At 46.4% G+C, this 23,253-nt stretch overlaps 1 protein-coding gene across 4 annotated transcripts in view; it reads left to right on the top strand.

Annotated features, from left to right (window-relative positions):
• tnr (tenascin R (restrictin, janusin)) overlaps positions 1-23,253 on the top strand; it is a 186,510-nt gene that overhangs the window by 152,805 nt on the left and 10,452 nt on the right. For all 4 annotated transcript variants that reach the window (XM_072573378.1, XM_072573377.1, XM_072573379.1 and 1 more), the window contains 3 exons: positions 4,655-4,806; positions 9,111-9,207; positions 10,126-10,287. In XM_072573378.1, coding sequence (XP_072429479.1) covers positions 4,655-4,806; positions 9,111-9,207; positions 10,126-10,287 — 411 coding nt within the window. The remainder of the gene's footprint in view (positions 1-4,654; positions 4,807-9,110; positions 9,208-10,125; positions 10,288-23,253) is intronic.

Genomic DNA, 23,253 nt, shown 5'->3' with positions numbered 1-23,253 from the left:
GGGGCTGAACAGGCTGGGGCTGTTTTCCCTGGAGTGTTGGAGGCTGAGGGGTGACCTTATAGAGGTTTATAAAATCATGAGGGGCATGGATAGGGTAAATAGGCAAAGTCTTTTCCCTGGGGTCGGGGAGTCCAGAACTAGAGGGCATAGGTTTAGGGTGAGAGGGGAAAGATATAAAAGAGACCTAAGGGGCAACTTTTTCACGCAGAGGGTGGTATGGGTATGGAATGAGCTGCCAGAGGATGTGGTGGAGGCTGGTACAATTGCAACATTTAAGAGGCATTTGGATGGGTATATGAATAGGAAGGGTTTGGAGGGATATGGGCCGGGTGCTGGCAGGTGGGACTAGGTTGGGTTGGGATATCTGGTCGGCATGGACAGGTTGGACTGAAGGATCTGTTTCATGCTGTACATCTCTATGACTCTACGACTCTACAGTTGGAGCTAACCGAGAAAGAAAGAACTACAAAAACAAAAAAACCCTTCATATTTTAAATCCTCCGAATTCGAACATAGAACATTACAGCGCAGTACAGGCCTTTCGGCCCCAGATGTTACGCCAACCTGTGGAACCAACCCAAAGCCCATCTAATCTACACTATTCCATTTTCATTCATAAGTCTATCCAATGCCCATTTAAATGCCCTTAAAGTTGGCGAGTTTACTATTGTTGCAGGCAGGGCGTTCCACGCCCCTAATACCCACTGAGTAAAGAAGCTACCTCTAACATCACCATTCAATTTAAAGCTATGTCCCTTCGTGCGAGCCAGCACCAGACTTGGAAAAAGGCTCTCACTGTCCACCCTATCTAACCCTCTGATTATCTTATATGTCTCAAGTACGTCACCTCTCAACCTTCTTCTCTCTAACGAAAACAGCCTCAGCTCCCTCAGCCTTTTCTCATAAGACCAGCCCTCCGTACCAGGCAAAATCCTGGTAAATGTCCTCTGAACCCCTTCCAAATCCTTCCTATAATGTGGTGACCAGACCTGTACGCAATATTCCAAGTGCAGCCGCACCAGTGTTTTGTACAGTTACAACATGACCTCATGGTTCCAAAACTCCATCCCTTTCCCAATAAAAGCTGACACACCGTCTGCCTACTTAATGACCCTATCAACCTGGGTGGCAACTTTCAAGGATCTATATATATATGGATGCCAAGAACTGCCCATCTACACTGCCAAGAATCTTACCGTTAGCCCACTACTCTATATTCCTGTTGCTCCTTCCAAAGTGAATCACCTCACACTTTTCCACATTAAACTCCATCTGCCATCTCTCAGCCCAGCTCTACAGCTTATCTATGTCCCTCAGTAACCTGCAACATCCTTCGGCACTGTCCAAAACTCCACTGACCTTTGTGTCACCCGCATATTTACTAACCCAAGCTTCTACACCCCCATCCGGGTCATTTATAAAAATGACAAAAAACAGTGGCCCCAAAACAGATCCTTGCGGTACCTCACCAGTAACTGAACTCCACGATGAGCATTTCCCATCAACCACCACCCTCTGTTTTCTGTCATCTCGCCAATTTCTGATCCAGACTGCAAAATCACCCTCAATCCCATGCCTCCGTATTTTGTGCAGTAGCCTACCATCTTTACTGAAATCCATATACACCACATCAACCACTTTACCCTCATCCACCTGTTTGGTCACCCTCTCAAAGAAGTCAGTAAGGTGTGTGAGACACGACCTACCCTTCACAAAACCAGGTTGACTATCCCTAATCAACCTATTCCTTTCCAGATGATTATAAATCCTATCTCTTATAACTTTTTCCAACACTTTATTCACAACTGAAGTAAGGCTGACTGGTCTATAATTAGTTCCTCTGAGGGAATTTGACACTTGTAAAGTTATTTTTTCAGGGTCAGAGGTTGATTCTCACGAATAATCACATCCTTGAAAACTCTATGACTCCTGAATGCAAGTATTCCAGGTTCTCTTCATTTACAGGGCTGACTCTGTCAGCGTGGACTGGAGCAACACACATTAAACAGGAGCACCATCTGCATTGCCTGGTTTAACTGGGCACGCGCGGCATCCAAAAGTTGCTGTCAGATTTACTTGGCTGTAAGCATGATCACTGATGGTCTCATATCCCAGGCCAACAGGTTTTCAGTATGGAAGTTGTGAACTATATTCACCACGGATTGAACATTGTCGCATTCACTCATTTCCAGATTCCAGCAAGCATCCATGTGGTACGGTTTTTAAGCCAGAGACATTGACAGGGATCTCTTGGCTGGGGCGAGAATTTTTTTCCATTGACCTTGGCTCAAACAGCTTGTCCTCTTGGAATTCCCTGGGCTTTGAGGAAGTAACAGAACAGTTGAGAGAGAGCAATCCCGAATAGCAGCAGCTTTTGGCAGTGAACACAGAAGTAGCTGAGAAAGGAATCCAAATTGTTAGTTGGTGGTGACAGCAGAGAGTGAGGAACAACACTGTCATAGCACCGGCAATCCCAACTTTTAAACTGAAAGTTATGGACCCAGAGGCTGTACTTTAAGATGTCTGAGAGGATTCAGTTAATGTGGGCAGGAAGGTAGAATTTAGTTAGTCTGTGGCAAATCTATCATTTTGGGATGGTTGGAGATATAAGGGAGTTATTCTGGATTTGTCTTTAAGGAATGAAGCTGAGCAGGCAGGACGCAACAGTGGTGAGGGTGGGAGTAAATATAATTCCATTAAAATTGTGGGTGGCACAGTAGCTCAGTTGGTTAACACAGCTGCCTCACAGCGTGAGGGACCCGGGTTAGATTCCAGCCTTGGACCACTGTCTGTGTGGAGTTTGCATATTCTCCCTGTGTCTGTGCAGGTTTCCTCTGGGTGCTCTGGTCTCCTCCCACAATCCAAAAGATGTGCAGGTCAGGTGAATTGGCCATGCTAAAATTGCACATCCCATCAGGGATTTGTAGATTAGGTGCATTGGTCAGAAGTAGATACAGGGGAATGGGTCTGGGTGGGTTTCTCTTCGGAGGGTCGGTGTGGACTTGTTGGGCCGAAGGGCCTGTCCCACATTGGAGGGATTCTCTGAAAAGGACAATGGTTAAAAAGAAAGGGTTTTAAATGACGGGAAGACCTGTTTTACTAAACTGAGAAGCAATTTAGCAAAAGTGGACTGGGAACTGTTGCTTGAAGGTAAATCAGAGTCAGGGCATCCAAAGGGATGATATAAAGGCCCTTTGGCGACACAGTGGCTCAGTGGTTAGCACTGCTGCTTCACAGCACCAGGATCCCAGGTTTGATTCTAGCCTCAGGCGACGGTCTGTGTGGAGTTTGCACATTCTCCCTGTGTCTGCGTGGGTTTCCTCCAGGTACTCTGGTTTCCTCCCACAGTCCAAAGGTGTGCAGGTTAGGTGAATTGGCCATGCTAAAATTGCCCATAGTGTTACGTGCATTAGTCAGAGGGAAATGGGGCTGGGTGGGTTACTGTTCGGAGGGTCAGTGTGGACTGGTTGGGCCGAAGGGCCTGTTTCCACACTGTAGGTCATCTAAAAAAGAGGTCAGGATAAATGTGATGCCACAAAGGCAAAGAGTAAAACAACAAGATATAAGATTCCCTGGATAACAAAAAGAGAACAAAGCAAGGTTAAAAAAGTTAAAGCTTACTGAGAGCTCAATGTGACTGAGCATCCAGTAGAGTACAATCATGGGGTGAAATGAAAGAGAAGTTGAGAAATTAAGGGAGGGCATATAAAACATACCATGCAAATGACCTAGATGCTTTATAAGTTTCTAAGAATAAGGCCTGATAGAGTATCAAAAATGAGACCTAAGAGTGCAGACAGAGCATTTGGTAAGGTTCTCAATGAATGTTTTGGAGAGTCAAATCCTGGTAAAATCCAACAAGCCAAACCTTCTTTCCTCTTCCAGCTTTTCCCACCTTAAACGGGATTGCCACAATTCAGGCTGATGACTCCACCAGGTTTCCAAAATTGGTGGGTGGATTTGACAGATGGCATTGCCCTTCCTGCCCCACCGCAACCACCCACCGTGAGTCTGGACCGGGACCATACTGGAACACACTGTCTTGAATACAGCAGTGGCTGCAGTTAGCTGCCTCTCATGCCCCCATTGAAAATCCATTCAAACAAAGCCCATTCTCAGCAATGATAAAACCCCAGAGAACTGTCCTTCAGGAGTGAAGAAGTGGGAACGGGTCCAAAGGTCCAGGAATCCTCAAGGTTAGAGGGTAGTGGAATACACTGCTGGGAAGGCAGTGGAAGTCAGAAACCTTACAACCTTTAAAAAATATTTGGATGAACACTCGAAATATGATAACATTCAAGGATATGCAACAAATTGGGTTTCGCGCACCTTTAGTGGTAGTTAAGTCGATGCAGGCTTAAAGGGCCAAAGGACCTTTTCTGCGCTGTATCAAACTATGACTCTCTAATCCGATTGTGAATCAAAGTGATGATTTGTGATCAAAGCTGGTTTCAATGGGCCATTGTTTCATTGATTCCTTGTTTGGCCCAGTGAATATTTTATATGGTGGCTGCTTCGTTGGAATATTGACCCTCTGTATAGATACTCCTCCAGGCTGAGGAGCTGCGTGAGAATTGGAAGGATGCGTCATTTCTCTTGTGTGCCCTGTCTCCTTCAGTTCTGGATGTCCTAATTCCTTGTTTCTTCAATGTAGCCGGACGCCTTTATCCTTACCCTTGGGACTGTACTCAGCACCTACTTAATGGAGACACCATCAGTGGCATCTACACCATCTACCTAAACGGAGAGCCACAACAAAGCATGCAGGTCTACTGTGACATGACCACTGATAATGGCGGCTGGCTCGTGAGTAACACTCCACCCTCTCTTTGGACAGTAACTGGGCGATGATATTGAGATTATGGACATCTTCACAAAGGCATTTGGATGGGTATATGAATAGGAAGGGTTTGGAGGGATTTGGGCCGGGAGTTGGCAGGCAGAACTAGATTGGGTTGGGATATCTAGTCAGCATGGACGAGTTGGACCGAAGGGTCTGCTCCCATGCTATACATCTCTATGACTCGCTGACTCTAAGATCCTCATTTCTTTCAGCTGAAGCCTTGAAAGCGAGCTGTCATACTCATGAAGGGACCTCCTAATGGTGGCACACTCTTGCTTAGAAAACCGAGCAGATGAAATGCTCTTGTGAGCGTGGGCTGAATGTGACACAGGGGTGAGCTCAGTGTCTGAGCAGTGTCAAGGCAGAAATTCACATCTCGATCTGCAGGTTGGGAGCAGATTTTATTTTGTTTAGAAAGCGTAGCTTCAGAATGACCATTGTGCCAAGGTGCTGGTGGGTGAAGTGCCCATTGAGTCTGGGACTCAATACCCACAGGGGCAGAGGGGGAATCAAGGGTACCTTGACTTGGGGAAATGTGTGACAAAGTCCAGGGGGTCCTCCAGGTAGGATTAATCCTGAAGACCAAGCACAGGCTGGGAAACTAAAGGTCAACCATTCTCTAGCCTTGAGTACAAACCAGTCAGAGGAAGAGTCATAGAGTCCCTACAGTGTGGAAACAGGCCCTTTGGCCCAACAAGTCCACACCGACCCTCCGAAGGGTATCCCACCCAGACCCATTCCCCTACCCTATTACTCTACATTTACCCCAGACTAATGCACCTAACCTGCACATCCCTGAACACCATGGGCAATTTTAGCATGGCCAATTCACCTGACCTGCACATCTTTGGACTGTGGGAGGAAACCGGAGCACCCGGAGGAAACCCACGCAGACACGGGGAGAACGTGCAAATGCCACACAGACAGTTGCCCGAGGCTATAATCAAACCTGGGTCCCTGGCGCTGTGAGGCAGCAGTGCTAACCATTGAGCCACAGTACTGCCCCTGTGTCAGCATGGTCTTATGTGCATCACAGTGATAATCAAAACTCAGGCACTGTTTGACACCTTAGAACAAGGCAAACCATCAGGTTAACTTTCTGTCCTCCAGAAACTCTTCCATGCTTTGCATGGAATTAGTTCTTAAACTCAGAGTCTAAGGATCCAACACTCCTGGGATAGGTACAGAATGGATACAGAGTAATTCTCCCTCTAATCTTTTAAAGTGAAAGAAAAAAAACCCTCTATACTGTCCACCTCAAACACATCCAGGACAGGAACAGCAGGAATAGACATGGAGAGTGATAGGAGCAGACCGTAAAGCAAATTAATTAATTGGGGTAGGGAGGATTACAGTGCTATTAGGCAGGAACTATGGAGCTTAAATTGGGAACTGATATTCTCAGGGAAATGCATAACAGAAATGTGGAGGTTATTCAGGGAGCACTTGCTGATATTGCTGGATAGATTTGTCCCACTGAGGCAAGGAAGGGTGGTAGGGTGAAGGAACTGTGGGTGACAAGGGATGTGGAACATCTAGTCAAGAGGAAGAAGGAAGCTTACTGAAGGTTGAGGAAGCAAGGATCAGACAGGGCTCCAGAGGGTTACAAGGTAGTCAGGAAGGAACTGAAGAATGGACACAGGAGAGCTAGAGGGGTATGAAAAAGACTTGGCGGGTAGGATTAAGGAAAAATCAAAAGGTGTTCTACACTTATGCGAGGAACATGAGGATGGCCAGAGTGAGGGTAGGGCCGATCAGGGATAGTGGAGGGAACTTGTGCCTGGAGTTGGATGAGATAGGGGAGGTCCTTAATGAATACTTTGCTTCAGTATACACTCATGAGAGAGACCTTGTCGGTTATGAGGACAGCGTGAAACTGTCTGATATGCTCGAACAGATTGGTGTTAAGGAAGAGGATGTGCTGGAAATGTTGGAAAACATGAGAATAGATAAGTCCCTTGGACCAGACGGGAGGTGAGGTGAAGTGAGGGAAGAGATTGCTGCGCCTTTGGCGATGATCTTTGTGTCCTCACTGTCCACTGGAGTTATGCCAGATGATTGGGGGGGGGGGGTGGCAAATGTTATTCCCTTGTTCAAGAAAGGGAATAGGGGTAACCCTGAGAATTACAGACCAGTCAGTCTTACGTTAGTGGTGGGCAAAGTATTGGAGAGGATTCTGAGAGACAAGATTTATGATTATTTGGCAAATCATATCTTGATTAGAGATAGTCAGCATGGCTTTGTGAGGTGAAAATGTGTTGCTGGAAAAGCGCAGTAGGTCAGGCAGCATCCAAGGAGCAGGAGAATCGACGTTTCGAGCATGAGCCCTTCTTCAGGAAGGCTTTGTGAGGGGCAGGTCATGCCTCACAAACCTTACTGAATTCTTTGAGGATGTGCCAAAACATATTGATGTGGTGTATATGGATTTTAGAAAGGTGTTTGGTAAGGTTCCCTATAGTCGGCTCATTCAGAAAGTAAGGAGGCATGGGATACAAGGAAATTTATCTGCCTGGTTACAGAATTGGCTGGCTCATAGAAGACAGAAGGTGGTAGTTGATGGAAAGTGTTCAGCCTAGAGCTCGGTGACCATTGGGTGTTCCACAGGGATCTGTTCTGGGACCTCTGATCTTTGTGATTTTTATTTTAAAAACTCGGATGAGGAAGTGGAAGCGTGGGTTCATAAGTTTGCCGATGATATGAAGGTTGGTGGAGTTGTGGATAGTGTGGAGGACTGTTGTGGGTTGCAACGGGACATTGACAGGATACAGGAATGGGCTGATAATTGGCAGATGGAGTCCAACCTCGAAAAGTGTGAAGCGATTCATTTTTAGAAGGTCGAATTTGAATGCAAATCACAGGGTTAAAGGTGGGATTCTGAGCAGTGTGGAGAAACAGAGGGAGATTGGGGTTGAGGAATCCCTTAAAGTTGCCACCAAGTTGACAGAGTTATTAAGGCATATAATGTGTTGGCTTTCATTAGCAGTGGGATTGAGTTTAAGAGCCTCGAGGTCATGCTGCAGCTCCATAAAGCCCTGGTTAGACCACACTTAGAATAATGTTCAGTTCTGGTCGTCTCATTATAGGAAGGATGTGGAAGCTTTAGAGAAGGTGCAGAGAGATTTACCAGGATGCTGCCTGGACTGGAGGGCAGGTCTCATGAAGAAAGGTTGAGGGAGCTAGGGCTTTTCTTATTGGAGCGAAGAAGGATGAGAGGAGACTTGATATAGAGGTGTACAAAGTGATGAGAGGCAGAGATAGAGTGGATAGCCAGAGACCATTCCCTGGGGCGGAAATGGTGATCACAAGGAGGTATAATTTTAAGGTGGTTGGAGGAAGATTTAGGAGGGATGTCAGAGATACGGTCTTTACACAGAGAGTGGTGGGTGTGTGGAATGCACTGCAGACCGTGATAGTAGAGTCAGATACATTTGGGACATTTAAGCAACTCTTAGATAGGCACATGGATGATAGGGTATGTTGGTTAGTTTGATCTTAGAGTAGGATAAAAGACCAGCACAACATCGAGGGGCGAATGGCCTGTACTGTGCTGTACTACTCTTTGTTCTGTGTTTTATAACAAAATAAAGCTTCTGCTCAGGGTGGCACAGTGGCTCAGTGGTTAGCACTGCTGCCTCACAGCACCAGGGACCCAGGTTTGATTCCAACCTCGGGCCACTGTCTGTGTGGAGTTTGCACATTCTCCCTGTGTCTGCGTGGGTTTCCTCCGGGTGCTCCGGTTTCCTCCCACAGTCCCAAAGATGTGCAGGTCGAGTGAACTGGCCATGTTAAATTGCCCGTAGTGTTAGGTGCATTTGTCAGAGGGAAATGGGTCTGGGTGGGTTACTCTTCGGAGGGTCGGTGTGGACTTGTTGTGCCGATGGGCCTGTTTCCACACTTCAGGTAATCTAATCTAACTGCTCCTGTCAAACATTCCCAGGTCACAGACAGCATGAGGTGATGGAAAGCCTCTCCGACTCAACTAAAAATGCAATAAAGCTAACTCTACTTTTCAAACAGAAGGTAAAGCAGCATCTGCACCATCCCATCAAACCCACCCAGGACAGGGAAAGCACAGTTAGGTATAGAATCAAGAATTCCTTATTCTAGATGGTTAGTTTTCCACATTCAGTTGGTCCATGTTATCAGATAGCTCCCATGCTGTACTCGAAACTTCTCAAGTTTTAGGCTGTCAGCAGAGTGTGAGAGCAGTGAAGGTAACTTGGTGACGTTGAGGGTACAGTTAATGTACTATCTTTGGCTGATACAGGTGCTCCAGAGGCGGCAGAATGGACTGACAGACTTTGCACGCAAGTGGACTGATTATCGAGTGGGCTTTGGAAATCTGGAGGATGAATTCTGGCTAGGTAAATAAAATAAATTCAAGATAAGCCTGCTGTTTTAGGGAGATTGAGACTGTCTTTCACGTGGTTATCACTTATTGCCTTGGCTTTCAACTTCCTCCGCTCTCTCACTTATACCATTTCTCAATCAATGCATGAAGCTTCTCAACTTCTCTTTCATTTCACCCCATGATTGTACTCTACTGGATACTCAGTCACATTGAGCTCTCAGTAAGCTTTAATTTTTTTAACCTTGCTTTGTTCTCTTTTTGTCATCCAGGGAATCTTATATCTTGTTGTCTTACTCTTTGCCTTTGTGGCATCACATTTATCCTGACCTTTTTTTTAGATTCCCTACTGCGTGGGAACAGGCCCTTAGGCCTGTATAGTACTCATCAAGCATACCGTTACTCAAAGTGAAAGCGTGTTCGGATTGTATCATTCAGAGTAACAGTGTGTTCGATTTGTGTTACTCAAAAAGATAGCATATCTGGATTATGTTACTCAGATTGTGTTGCTCAGCAAAGATGTTACACAGGGTACCATCATGTCTAAGAGTATTGCACAGAGTAAAAAGTTTTTTTCAAGATAAAACATGCGCTTCTCAGTGTTTGGATTGTGTCACTCAGAGTATTTAATTTGCATGATGTAGAGTAACAGCATGTTTGGATTGTGTTACTCAAGAGTGACGGTGTATTTGGTTTGAGTAATACAATCAAAACATGCTGTTACTCTGAATAACTCAACCTAAATACACAATTACCCTGAGTAACACAATCCAAACACACTGTGACTCTGAGTCAAGCAATCCAAATGCACTTTTACTCCAATTAATACACTGTCTGACCCTCTCCAAACATTGTCATTTTGAGTAACTGTTCAAAATCACAACTATCTTTTGCCACCTGTAACTTGTAGATCTTTGTTATTCTACGGCCGTAGGGTTGGACAACATTCACAAGATCTCTGCCCAAACCAGATACGAGTTGCGAATCGATCTCCGTGATGGCCGTGAATCAGTCTATGCAACATATGACCGGTTCTACTTGAGTGATGCCCGGAACCTGTACAAGCTGAGGATTGGAGATTACAGTGGGACAGCTGGTGAGGATCTCTAACACATTGATTAGATTTTTTTTTTTTTTTTTTTTTTTTTTTTAGATTACTTACAGTGTGGAAACAGGCCCTTCGGCCCAACAAGTCCACACCGCCCCGCTGAAGCGTAACCCACCCATACCCCTACATCTACATCTACATCTACCCCTTATCTAACACAACGGGCAATTTAGCATGGCCAATTCACCTGACCTGCACATCTTTGGAGTGTGGGAGGAAACCGGAGCACCCGGAGGAAACCCACGCAGACACGGGGAGAACGTGCAAACTCCACACAGTCAGTCGCCTGAGGCGGGAATTGAACCCGGGTCTCTGGCGCTGTGAGGCAGCAGTGCTAACCACTGTGCCACCGTGCCGCCCATGTGGCTGAAAATGCACCTAACACTATGGGCAATTTAACATGGCCAATTCACCTAAACTGCACATCTTTGGACTGTGGGAGGAAACTGGAGCACCCGGAGGAAACCCACGCAGAGAATGTGCAAACTCCACACAGACAGTTGCTCGAGGCTGGAATCAAACCTGAGACCTTGGTGCTGTGAGACAGCAGTGCTAACCACTGAGCCACCGTGCCATCCCTATTCAGGGGAAACATGCGTGGAAAGTTCTTCACAGAGAGGGCTGTGATCTGCCAGCGGAGGTGGTAGAGGTGGGCACGATGGCATCATTTAAGATGTATCTTAATGCTAACCACTGTCCCACCGTGATGTGGCTGAAAATGTATGGCTGGGTAATATCGTTGATCCTACACAAAGTCAGCATTTTTGTGTTTAGTGTTTGTTCGTCACCTGGCTGGACCAGCATTTATCCCCCATCCCTAATTACCCTGGAGAAGGTAGAGGTGACCTGCCCTTTTAAACCATGCCAATCTATGTGGTGTCAGTTGACGCACAGTGGACCTCCTGTGGTGCACCTTTTAATGAATCCACCAGAACAAGTCAACAAATTTTCTCATCTAAGATATGAGCCATATGAGTTTTTACACCAATCTGGTTGTTTTAGAGCAAAGAAGAACAAGAACAGGTCCTTCGGCCCTCCAAACCTGTGCCGATCCAGATCCTCGATCTAAACCTGTCGCCTATTTTCGAAGGATCTGTATCCCTCTGCTCCCTGCCCATTCATGTATCTCCTAGATACATCTTAAATGATGCCATCGTGCCCACCTCTACCACCTCCGCTGGCAGATCACAGCCCTCTCTGTGAAGAACTTTCCACGCATGTTTCCCCTGAATAGGGATGGCACGGTGGCTCAGTGGTTAGCACTGCTGTCTCACAGCACCAAGGTCTCAGGTTTGATTCCAGCCTCGAGCAACTGTCTGTGTGGAGTTTGCACATTCTCTGCGTGGGTTTCCTCCGGGTGCTCCAGTTTCCTCCCACAGTCCAAAGATGTGCAGTTTAGGTGAATTGGCCATGTTAAATTGCCCATAGTGTTAGGTGCATTAGTCAGAGGGAAATGGTTTTGGAGGGTCAGTGTGGACTGGTTGGGCCAAAGGGCCTGTTTCCACACTGTAGGGAAACTAAACTAAATATTTCCCCTCTCACCTTGAACTCATGACCCCAAGTAATTGAGTCCCCCACTCTGGGAAAAAGCTTCTTGCTATCCACCCTGTCTATACCTCTCATGATTTTGTAGACCTCAATCAGGTCCCCCCTCAACCTCCATCTTTCAAATGAAAATAATCCTGATCTACTCAACCTCTCTTCATAGCTAGCACCGTTCCATACCAGGCAACATCTTGGTGAACCTCCTCTGCACCCTCTCCAAAGCATCCACATCCTTTTGGTAAATGTGGCAACCAAAACTATATGCAGTATTTCAAATGTGGCTGAACCACAGTCCTATACAACTGTAACATGACCTGCCAACTCTTGTACTCAGTACCCCATCTGATGAAGAAAAGTATGCTGTATGCCTTCTTGGCCAATGGACCTGAACACCCAGATCTCTCTGTATATCAGTTTTCCTCAGGGTTTTTCCATTTACTGTATAGTTTGCTCTTGAAGTGGATCTTCCAAACTGCATCACCTCGCATTTGCCTGGATTGAACTCCATCTGCTCTTTCTCTGCCCAAGTCTCCAATCTATCTACATTCTGCTGTATTCTCTGACAGTCCCCTTCACTATCCAATCTTAGTGTCACCTGCAAACTTGCTAATCAGACCACCTATACTCCATGCGACTTCACTTTCTCCATCAGCCTACCATGGGGAACCGTATCAAACACCTTACTGAAGTCCATGTATATGGCATCTACAGCCCTTCCCTCATCAAATCAGTTTTGTCACTTCCTCAAAGAATTCTATTAAGATGGTAAGCCATGAACTTCCCTGAACAAAACCATGCTGCCTATCACTGATAAGCCCATTTTCTTCCAAATGGGAATAGATCCTATCCCAGCAGCTTCCCTACCACTGACATCAACTCACCTGTCTAGAATTACCTGGATTATCCCTGCTACCCTTCTTAAACAAGGGAACAATGTTAGCAATTCTCCAGTCCTCTGGGACCTCACCGGTGTTCAAGGATGCTGCAAAGATATCTGTTCAGGCCCCAGCTATTTCCTCTCTCGCTTCCCTCAGTAAGCTGGGATCGATCCCATCCGGACCTGGGGACTTGTCCACCTTAACATCTTTCAGAATACCCAACACTTCCTCTCTCCTTATGCCGACTTGACCTAGAGTAATCAAACATCTATCCCTAACCTCAACATCCGTCATGTCACCCTCTCCTCGGTGAATACTGAAACAAAGTACTCATTAAGAATCTCTCCCATTTTCTCTGATTCCACACATAACTTTCCTCCTTTGTCCTTGAGTGGGCCAACCCTTTCTCTAGTCATTCTCTTGCTCCTTATATATGAATAAAAGGCTTTGGGATTTACCTTAACCCTGTTTGCGAAAGATATTTCATGACCTCTTTTAGCCCTCTTAATTCTTCGTTTCAGATTGGTCCTACTTCCCTAGTATTCTTCCAAAGCTTCGTCTGTTTTCAGTCGCCTAGACCTTATGTGTGCTTCGTTTTTCCTCTTAGCTAGTCTCACTATTTCGCCTGACACCCATGGCTCCCTAATCTTGCCATTTCTATCCATAATTTTCACACATTTCCTACAATTTTAGTCTCACTCTCATTGTGACTAACTTCTCCTTACAAATTTATGAATTAAATTTTAATTTCCTTGGTTTCAGTGGTGTTATTTGAACTCACATTTCCATACCGTCATGTGAGAAGCAGTAGTAGGCCATTTGGCCTATTGTTCCTATTGTCCCGTTCCATAAGAGTAGGACTCATAAGCCTACATTTGGAATACTATGTACAATTCTCGTTACCCTGCTATACGGAAAGATAAACTAGAAAGGGTGAAGAAATATTTGCAAGGGTTTTACTGAGATGGGAAGGTTTGAGTTATAAGGAGAGGCTGGATATGCTGGGACCTTTTTCCCTGGAATATCGGCAGCTGACAGGAGCCTTTATAGGAGTTTATAAAATTATTGATTGAATCTGTGGATGGGTGCCACGCCTCTAGGAATTCCCTGGCTGTTCTCTGTTTGGCTTGTCCTATAATAGTAGTGTTGTCCCATCAACAAGCACATCGACCTGGACCCAATATACCGACCACTGCAGCGGACAGCTGGAACTGACAACCAGAAGTGGCAGAGACAAACCACTACAAATGCCAGAGGAAAGATCACAGAAGCGCTTCACAGGAGGCTCCCAAGCACTGAGGATGTCACCTAGACAGGGGACGAAACGTCTGCAATATAAATTCCCAGCTTGGCGAACAGAACCACAACAACGAGCACCCGAGCTACAAATCTTCTCACAAACTTTGAACACCCTCCTTCAGCCAGGAGACCCAAACTTGACATGGAGCTCCAACTCCAACTAGAAGTGTAGCAAGAATATTACTCAAATGGAGAGCAACTGTACAATGATGTGGTATGGAGTGATCTAGTACATGAATCGAAAAACATTAGCAGATTGGGCAGAAAAGTGGCAGGTGGAGTCAATGTCTGTTGGTCTATATTGAAAGAGTGGTTTGCAAAGATCTTGAGCTTCATAAACAGAGACATCAAGGACATAAGCACAGAGGTGATACAGAAACTTTATAAAGTTCTGGTTAGGCTCTATCAAGAGTATTGTTTCCAGCTGTGATCCCCACATGCTAGGCAGCATGTGAGTGTTCTTGAGAGTGTGCAGGGGAGGATTTACCAGAATGGGTCCAGTGATTAGAGGTTCTACTGACAACATTGTTATCCATGGAGCAAAGGAGATCGAGGGGAGATTTGATCAAGATGGACACAATTATAGCGTGGAGGAGAAAGTTAGGATTGCAGATGCTGGAGAGTCAGAGTCAAAAAGTGTAGGGAAAAGCACAGCAAGTCAGGCAGCATCTGAGGAGCAGAACAGTCAATTAGATTAGATTCCCTACCATATGGAAACAGGCCATTTGGCCGAACAAGTGCACACCGACCCTCTGAAGCGTAACCCAGCCAGACCCATTCCCCTACCCTATATTTCCCCTTGACTAATGCACCTAACACTATGGGCAATTTAGCATGGCCAATTCACCATAACCTGCACATCTTTGGATTGTGGGAGGTAACTGGAGCACACGAAGGCAACCTACGGAGACACAGGGAGAATGTGCAAACTCCACACAGACAGTCACCCGAGGTTGGAATCAAACCCAGGTCTCTGGCGCTGTGAGGCAGCAGTGCTAACCACTGAGCCACCGTGCCACCACTCTCAGGAATGACAATGAAGGGCTTATACTTGAAACGTTGACTCTCTGCCTCGGTGCTGTCTGACCTGCTGTGCTTTTCCAGCGCCACACTTTTCGACTCGATTCAGATTGAAGGTTTTGTTCAGGAGATCGCGGGGAGCAGGGGATGTGAAGAAGAATTTTTCTCCAGATCGAGCGCTTATGAGTTGGAACTCACTGCCCATGTGGATATTCACTGTCCAAATCTGAGAAAACCTATGCGTACCTGGCCTTAAACTCCATCTCAAATGTTAGCTGATGTCAATTCACTGCAATAACACAGTCAGTCCACTTCAGCTGTGGCTGGCTCATTTTGCAACGTGGTTTCTGCAACTCCTTGTCTCACCCATTCATGGTTTCCTCAGGGCGGTCAGCACGGTGAGGGCACATTCCACTATTTCCTGAAACATCTCTCTCCCTTCCTCTCCTGAAGGTCCTAACCCTCACTAGGAGATACAGACCCCACTGCCCTCGTCTCCCGAAGGTGCTGACCCTCACAGGAAGGCACGCACCCACTATCACAGAGATATTTGTGGAATCTTGAATCATTGAATCCCGACAGTGTGAAAACAGACCATTTGACCCAACGTGTTCACACCTATCCTCCGAAGAGTAACCCACCCACACTCATTCCCCTTCCCTACTATTCTACATTTACTTCTGACTGATGCACCTAACCTACGCATCCCTGAGTACTATGGACAATTTAGCATGGCCAATTCACCTGACCTGCACATCTTTGGACTGTGGGAGGAAACCCACGCAGACACGGGGAGAATGTGCAAACTCCACACAGACAGTCGCCCAAGGCTGGAATCGAACCTGGGTCCCTGGCGCTGTGAGGCTGCAGTGTTAACCACTGAGCCATCCTTTGCTATGTTCAAATTAACCATTGGGCTTTTTACATCAAATGCCTTTATTTAAAAAGTAGGTTCTCGTCTGTACTGTCTGTTGGATTGTTTAGAAGTAGTGGAGTTTAACTGCTTTATTAACGTAAGATTTTCCCATCATTTGTCCTTTTCCCAATTGAATGATCCACCCTCAGTCCATGGGAGGAGGGCTTTGGAAATTTGTCAAAGTTACTGTCAGGGGTCTGATCTGGGTCTACAGTCGATGAGTCAGTTTTCCAAGTACCGAGACTGATCTCTGAACACTTGGTGATTTGTTACAGGAGGTTCTATAGTTAGGGTGTTCTCTTTGTGTTTGGGTAAGAGACAAAACCTTTTCTGTCTGAGTAGGAGCAAATTACTGCATTGAAAACCACAAATTCTGGAGATCACAGCAAGTCAGAACACATCCACGGAGAGAGCCAAGCTCACCTTTCGAGTCTAGATGACTCTTCCTCAGAGTGTCCGCAAAGTGGTCAGTACTTATGGGCATGTTGGCAGTGGTGGGGTTAGAGTGCTGTTAGAGAAGAGGTGTTGATAGTTCAGATTAGGTGATCGGGATGTGGGAATGGCTCCCACAATGGTGTGTTCAACTGCAAGACTTGAAGGGGAAGATGATCCCACTGGAGTGTGGGGAAGGTGGGGGGTGGGGGGGGGGGCGGTGAGGGCATGGTGATAGTGAATGTAACAAGTAAAGCTAACAAAAAGGAAGAAATGGGAGCGACTACACAATTTGAAGGTGTTGGACCCAGTATTAAGCCCAAAAGGCTGCGAAGTACCTAGCCTGTAGGTGAGATGTTGTTCCACTGGTTTTCACTGTGATTCACTGGAACACTGCAGTATGCCGAGGACAGGTATATGAGCATGTAAGCAGGTCGCTGTGTTAAAATAACTGGCTATGGGAACGTCGGGGTCATGTCTGCACACAGACTGCAGGTGTTCTGCAAAGTGGTCACCCAGTCTGTGTTTGATTTCTCCAATGTAGAGTAGGCCTTGCTGGGTGCAGCGAATACAGTACACAAAACTGGGAATGCTGCTTTACCTGGAAAGACTATTTAGGCCCTTGGATGGTGAGCAGGGAGGAGGTGAAGGGGCAGGGGTTGCACTTTCTGCGGTTATATGGGAAGGTGCCATGGGAAGATGGGGTGGTGTTGGTGGTCATAAAATGGACAAGGGTACAAAGAGCAAAGAAAAGTATAGCAACAAAAACAGGCCCTTCGGCCCTCCAAGCTTGTGCCAATCCAGATCCTCTATCTAAACCTGTTGCCTATTTTCTAAGGATCTGTATCCCTCTGCTCCCTGCTCATTCATGTATCTGTCTAGAAACATGTTAAATGACGCTATCATGCCTGCCACTACCACCTCCCACTGGCAATGCATTCCAGACACTCACCAACCTCTGTGTAAAGAACTTTCCACACATATCTCCCTTAAACTTTTCCCCTCCCACCTTGAACTCGTGACCCCTAGTAATTGAATCCCCCACTCTGGGAAATAGCTTCTTGCTATCCACCCATGTCTATACCTCTCATGATTTTGTAGACCTCAATCAGGTCCCCCCTCAACCTCCATCTTTCTAATGAAAATAATTCTAACCTACTCAACCTCACTTCATAGCTAGTCCCCTCCATACCAGGCAACATCCTGGTGAACCTCCTCTGCACCCTCTCCAAAGCATCCACATCCTTTTGGTAATGTGGCGAACAGAACTGTACGCAGTATTCCAAATGTGGCCGAACCACAGTCTTATACAACTGTAACATGACCTGCCAACTCTTGTACTCAATACCCATCTGATGAAGGAAAGCATGCCATATGCCTTCTTGACCACTCTATTGACCTGTATTGCCACCTTTAGGGTACAATGGACCTGACCACCCAGATCTCTCTCGACATCACTTTTCCCCAGGACTTTTCCATGTACTGTATAGTTTGCTCTTGAATTGCATCTTCCAAAATGCATCACCTTGCATTTATCTGGATTGAATTCCATCTGCCATTTCTCCGTCCAAGTCTCCAATCTACCTACATTCTGCTATTCCACCAATCTAAGTGTCATCTGCAAACATGCTAATGAGGCAACCTACACCTTCCTCCAGATCATTTATGTATATCACAAACAACAGTGGTCCCAACACAGATCCCTGTGGGACACCACTGGTCACAGGACTCCATTTTGAGAAGCTCCCTTCCACTACTACTCTCTGTCTCCTGCCGCCCAGCCAGTTGTCCACCCATCTAGCTAGTAAACCCTGGGCCCCATGTGACTTCACTTTCTCCATCTGCCTACTATGGGGAACCTTATCAAATGCCTTACTGAAGTCCATGTAAATCAGTACACTCCCAGAGTGCAGTTGGACTGCTCCCACTCAGCTCCTCACTCTCCCTGCTCCCGCTGCGGCTGAAAATGGAGGCCGCTGACTCTCGAGGTAAGTCCTTTTAAGAGGGAAACGTAGGAGGGAATGATGCCTGTGAAATGCAGATGGGGTGTGCAGGAGAGATATGTTTGCTGGTGGCATTTTGCTGGAGTTGTCTAAAATGGCAGTGGATGTACCTTTGAATGCAGAGGCTGGTGGAATGAAAAGTAAGGACCAGGGGTATCTGCTCACGCTGTTGTGAGTGATGGGAAGGGGCAAGGGTGGAAGCATGGGTCAGATGCAATTGAGGGCCCTGTCAACCACAAAGGGTGGGAAACCACGGTTATGGAAGAAGCAAGCCAGGTCAGCAGTGCTGCTTTGGAAGGTAGCATCGCCTAAAACTGCGACGTTGGCAAAGAAACTGGGGGATTGGGATGGAGTCCTTGCAGGGCTATACTGAAGAGCTATACTGAAGGTAGTTATGGGAGTCAGTGGCTTTGTAGCAGATGACAGTGGGCAGTTTATTCCCCAAAAGGGAGACAGAGAGGTCAAGGAAAGGATGGATTGTGATAGAAATGGATGATGTGAAAGTGTTAGAGGGGTGGAAATTGGAGGCAACAAACAAATTTTTCTTCAAGGGCCGAGCGGGGGCATGACGCAGCACCAAAGCAGTCGTCGATGTACTGAACAAAGAGTTGTGGAGGGGGGTGCTAGTGTAAGACTGGAACAAGGATTGTTCCACATACCCCATAAAGAGGCAGGCATAACTGGGACCCATGCTCTTAAGCCAGTCCTCTGACTTGGCAGAAGTGAGATGAATTAAAGGGGGGATTGTTCAGTGAGAGAACAATTTCATCAAGGTGGAGGAGAGTGGTGGTGGATGGGGATTGATCAGGCCTCTGATTAAGGAAGAAGCCGAGAGCGCTCAGACCGTCCTGGTGGGCAGTGGAGGTATTGCGGGATTGGACGTCCATGGTGAACGGGAGGCAGTTAGGGCCAAGGAACTGGAACGTGTCAATATGGTGGAGGGCATCAGAGGAATTGTGGCTGTAGATGGGCAGGGTCTGGAGAAGTGGAGAGATCAGAGGAAATGAGCTTGGTGAGGTGGGAACAGGCTGATATGACGGGCCGACTGGGGCAGTCTGCTTTGTGAATTTTGGGAAAGAGATAGAAACAGGCTGACCGGGGGTTAGGAGACTCCAAGGTTGGAAGCAGTGGGGAGGATGCTCCGAAAGTATTGAGGGTCGGTGATAGTCCTGGCAACAGTGGCTTGATGTTTGCATGTGGAGTCACTGTTCAGGGATTGGAAGGAAGGAGTGCCCAAGAGCTGATGTTGAGCCCCTGCAAGGTGAAAGACCAGTGCACCAGACTATAACAGCACGGCCTTTGTTGGCGGTTTTGAAAATCAAGTTAGGGTTTGACTTGAGAGAGTGAAGTGCGGATGTTTCGAAAGGGAGCAGGTTACAGTGCGTGAAAGCAGCAGAGAAATTGAAACAGACAATGTCATGTCAGCAGTTTTCAATAAAGAGATCAAGGGCAGGGAAGAGGTCAGGAAAATGGAGGGTGAATACTGGAAGCAGGTGAAGGGATCTGTGGAATGGAGGGTGAGGGAAGTCCTATCTGAAGAATTGATCATAGAGACAGAGACAGGGACGAGCCCAGAATTCATTAAGGTCGGAGAGGGGGAGCATAAAGATATGAAGCTGAGTCCTTTGCCAAGGACAGTACGTTCACTCTCAGAGAGGGGAAGGTCAGGAGATTAGATTAATTAGATTCCCTACAGTGTGGAAACAGGCCCATCGGCCCAACAAGTCCACACCGACCCTCCAAAGAGTAACCCACCCAGACCCATTTCCCACTGACTAATGCACCTAACACTACGGGCAATTTATCATGGCCAATTCACCCTGACCTGCACAGCTTTGGATCGTGGGAGGAAACCGGAGCACCCAGAGGAAACCCACACAGACACGGGGAGAATGTGCAAACTCCACACAGACAGTCACCTGAGGCTGGAAGAGGTATGGTGAAAACATGGCAAGAGCTGAGATTCGGGGACGTGGCCTCAGGGAAACAGGAAGTGGTGGCATCTGAGGGCTGGGGAGGGGGGTGGGTGCTAAGGAACGGCCCGCGTAACGTATGTTGGAATCCATAAATTGTTGGGACTTGGGCGCCTTGGTGTCCATAAGAAAAATCTTTAGTTGAGGTGACAGATGAGGCGAAGGGTGAAGTGAAACTGGCTTTGAGAGAGGGTGAGTCGATGTTACTTCAGCGTGGACTCAAGTATGCACATGTGATGACACATTGCATTGATTGTGGATCGCAGAATGTGGCGGGAGCAGCAGTCTGAAGAACATTGTATGCATTGGAGATACTGGTAATCCCGGGCGGATTTGAAACAGGAAGGGTGGAAGTTGAGTTGAAATCCATGTGGGGTAAGTCTGAGTCACTGGTAGTTGCTGAGAAAGGAAACATGGCTGTGGAAGCAAGTTTTGGCAAACATCTTGTCGAACACCAGGAAAGCAACAAAGATGTGAACTGACTAGAAACTAAAATGGGAATTGAACTGAAATACCAGGAGAGACGTGCAACTGGAAAATCCAGTCTGTTAGTTTTGGATTGGGCCAGGCAGCGTTACTTTGTTAAAGCAGTTAATTGAGCAGCACTGAGAGGCTTTTGAGTGAGGAATAATCTAATTGTGGCTGGGTTGTAGAGTGTTAAAAAGATACTGAGGTGACAGGGGAGGAATACTCAGAGCCTGCAGACAGAATGTATCACCTCTCACTTCTCTTTATTTGAGTAAAAAGATTTTTAAAAATTAAAAATATAAAAAGAACAAAAAGATTAAAGAAAGAACTCTAGCCCAAAAAAAGATGTCGATCCAGCTGATCAAATAGTGAAATGAAGAAAAGCCATTATCCTCCAGACATCATTGTCTCAACATCGCTAAAATCAAAAAGACTGTGATAAACAGTGCTCCACCTTGTGGTCTGGACTTCAGAGCTTCAGAATCCTGACAATGCAGATAGAAGCCACTCAGCCCATCAAGTCTGCACCAACCCTCTGAAGAGCATGCCATCCAGATCCACACTCCCCATTCCCGCATTTACTATTCATCCGGCATTTGGTGTGCACAGATCATTGAAGAGCATTCAATACAGCACACAATGTTCTTGGCTTTATTAGCAGAGACATAGAGTACAAGAGCAGGGAGGTGATGTTGAACTAGTGCAAGACACTTGTTAGACCTCAGCTGGAGCATTGTGCACACATTGTAGGAGAGATGTGAACATATTGGAGACGGTGCAGAAGTGATTTACAAGAACGGTTCCAGAAATGAGAAACTTCAGTGGTGAGGATAAATTGGAACTATTCCCCATGAAGGGAAGGTGGCCAAGAGTGAGATTTAATAGAGGTTTTCAAAACCATGAGTAGGCTGGATGGGGTACATTGGGAGGAGCTGTTCCCACTTGTCAAGGGGACACAGATTTAAAGTGATGTGCAAATGAAGCAAGAGTGATGTGAGAAAAAAAACATTCAGTCAGTGAGTAGTTAGGGTAAGGAATGCACTGCCTGAAAATGTGGTAGGGACAGGCTCAATGAAGGGATTCAACAGGGCATTGGATAGAGTCATAGAAATGTACAGCATAGAAACAGACTCTTCGGTCCAACTTGTCCATGGGACCAGAAATCAAATTAATCTAGTCCCATTTGCCAGCATTTGAACCATATCCTTCTAAATCTTTGTATACCTATCCAGATGCATTTTAAATGTTGTAATTGTACCAGCTTCCACTAACATACCTAGCAGCTCATTCCACACAAGCACCACCCTCTGCGTGAAAAGGTTGCATCTTGGGTCCCTTTTAAATCTTTCTTCTTTCACCTTAAACCTATGCCCTCTGGTTTTGGACTCCACTACTCTGGGGAAAAAAAGCCTTGTCTGTTTACTCTATCCATGCCCCACATGATTTCATAAACCTCTATAAGGTCACCTCTCAGCCTCCAATGCTCCAGGCAAAATAGCTCCAGCATATTCAGCCTCTCCCTCTAGCTCAAAGCTTCCAACCCTGACAACACCCTTGTAAATCTTTTCTGAACCCTTTTAAGTTTCACAAAATGGGGTGGCACAGTGGCTCAGTGGTTAGCACTGCTGCCTCACAGCACCAGGGTCCCAGATTCAATTCTAACCTCAGGTGCCTGTCTGTGTGGAGTTTGCGCATTCTCCCCATGTCTGCGCGGGTTTCCTCTGGGTGCTCCGGTTTCCTCCCACAGTCCAAAGATGTGCCAGTCAGGTGAATTGGCCATGCTAAATTGTCCCATAGTGTTAGATGCATTTGTCAGAGGGAAATGGGTCTGGGTGGGTTACTCTTTGGAGGGTCGGTGTGGACTTGTTAGGCCGAAGGGTCTATTTCCACACTGTAGGGAATCTAATAAAAAAAACATCTTTCCTATAGCAGGCAGACTAGAACTGAACATAATACTCCAAAAGCAGCCTATTCAATGATCTGTCCAGACACAACATAACTTCCCAATTCCTATACTCAGTGCCCTCACCAATAAAGGAAAGCATACCAAAAGCCTTCTTCACTACCCTGTCTACCTGCGACTCTACTTTCAAGGAACTATGAACTTGCACCCCAGGTTGTTTGTCAGCAACACTCCCCAGGACCTGACCATTAAGTGAATACATTCTGCCCTGATTTGCCTACCAAAATGCAATAGCTCACATTTATCTGAATTAAATGACATTTGCCACTCCTCGGCCCATTGGTGCATCTGATCAGGATTCCGTTGTACTTTGAGAGAACCTGTCCACCAACTTTGATGTCATCTGCAAACTTACAAACCATACTGTCTATATTCACATCCAAATCATTTATCTCAGTGACAAAAAGCAGGGGAACCAGCACCAATCCTTGATGTCCCCCAGCCCAAACTGCAACCC

This window comes from Chiloscyllium punctatum, chromosome 7, assembly GCF_047496795.1.
Source record: "Chiloscyllium punctatum isolate Juve2018m chromosome 7, sChiPun1.3, whole genome shotgun sequence".
NCBI lineage: Eukaryota > Metazoa > Chordata > Chondrichthyes > Orectolobiformes > Hemiscylliidae > Chiloscyllium > Chiloscyllium punctatum.
The sequence above is the reverse complement of the archived record's forward strand: the minus strand, read 5'-3'. Positions and strand labels throughout refer to the sequence as shown.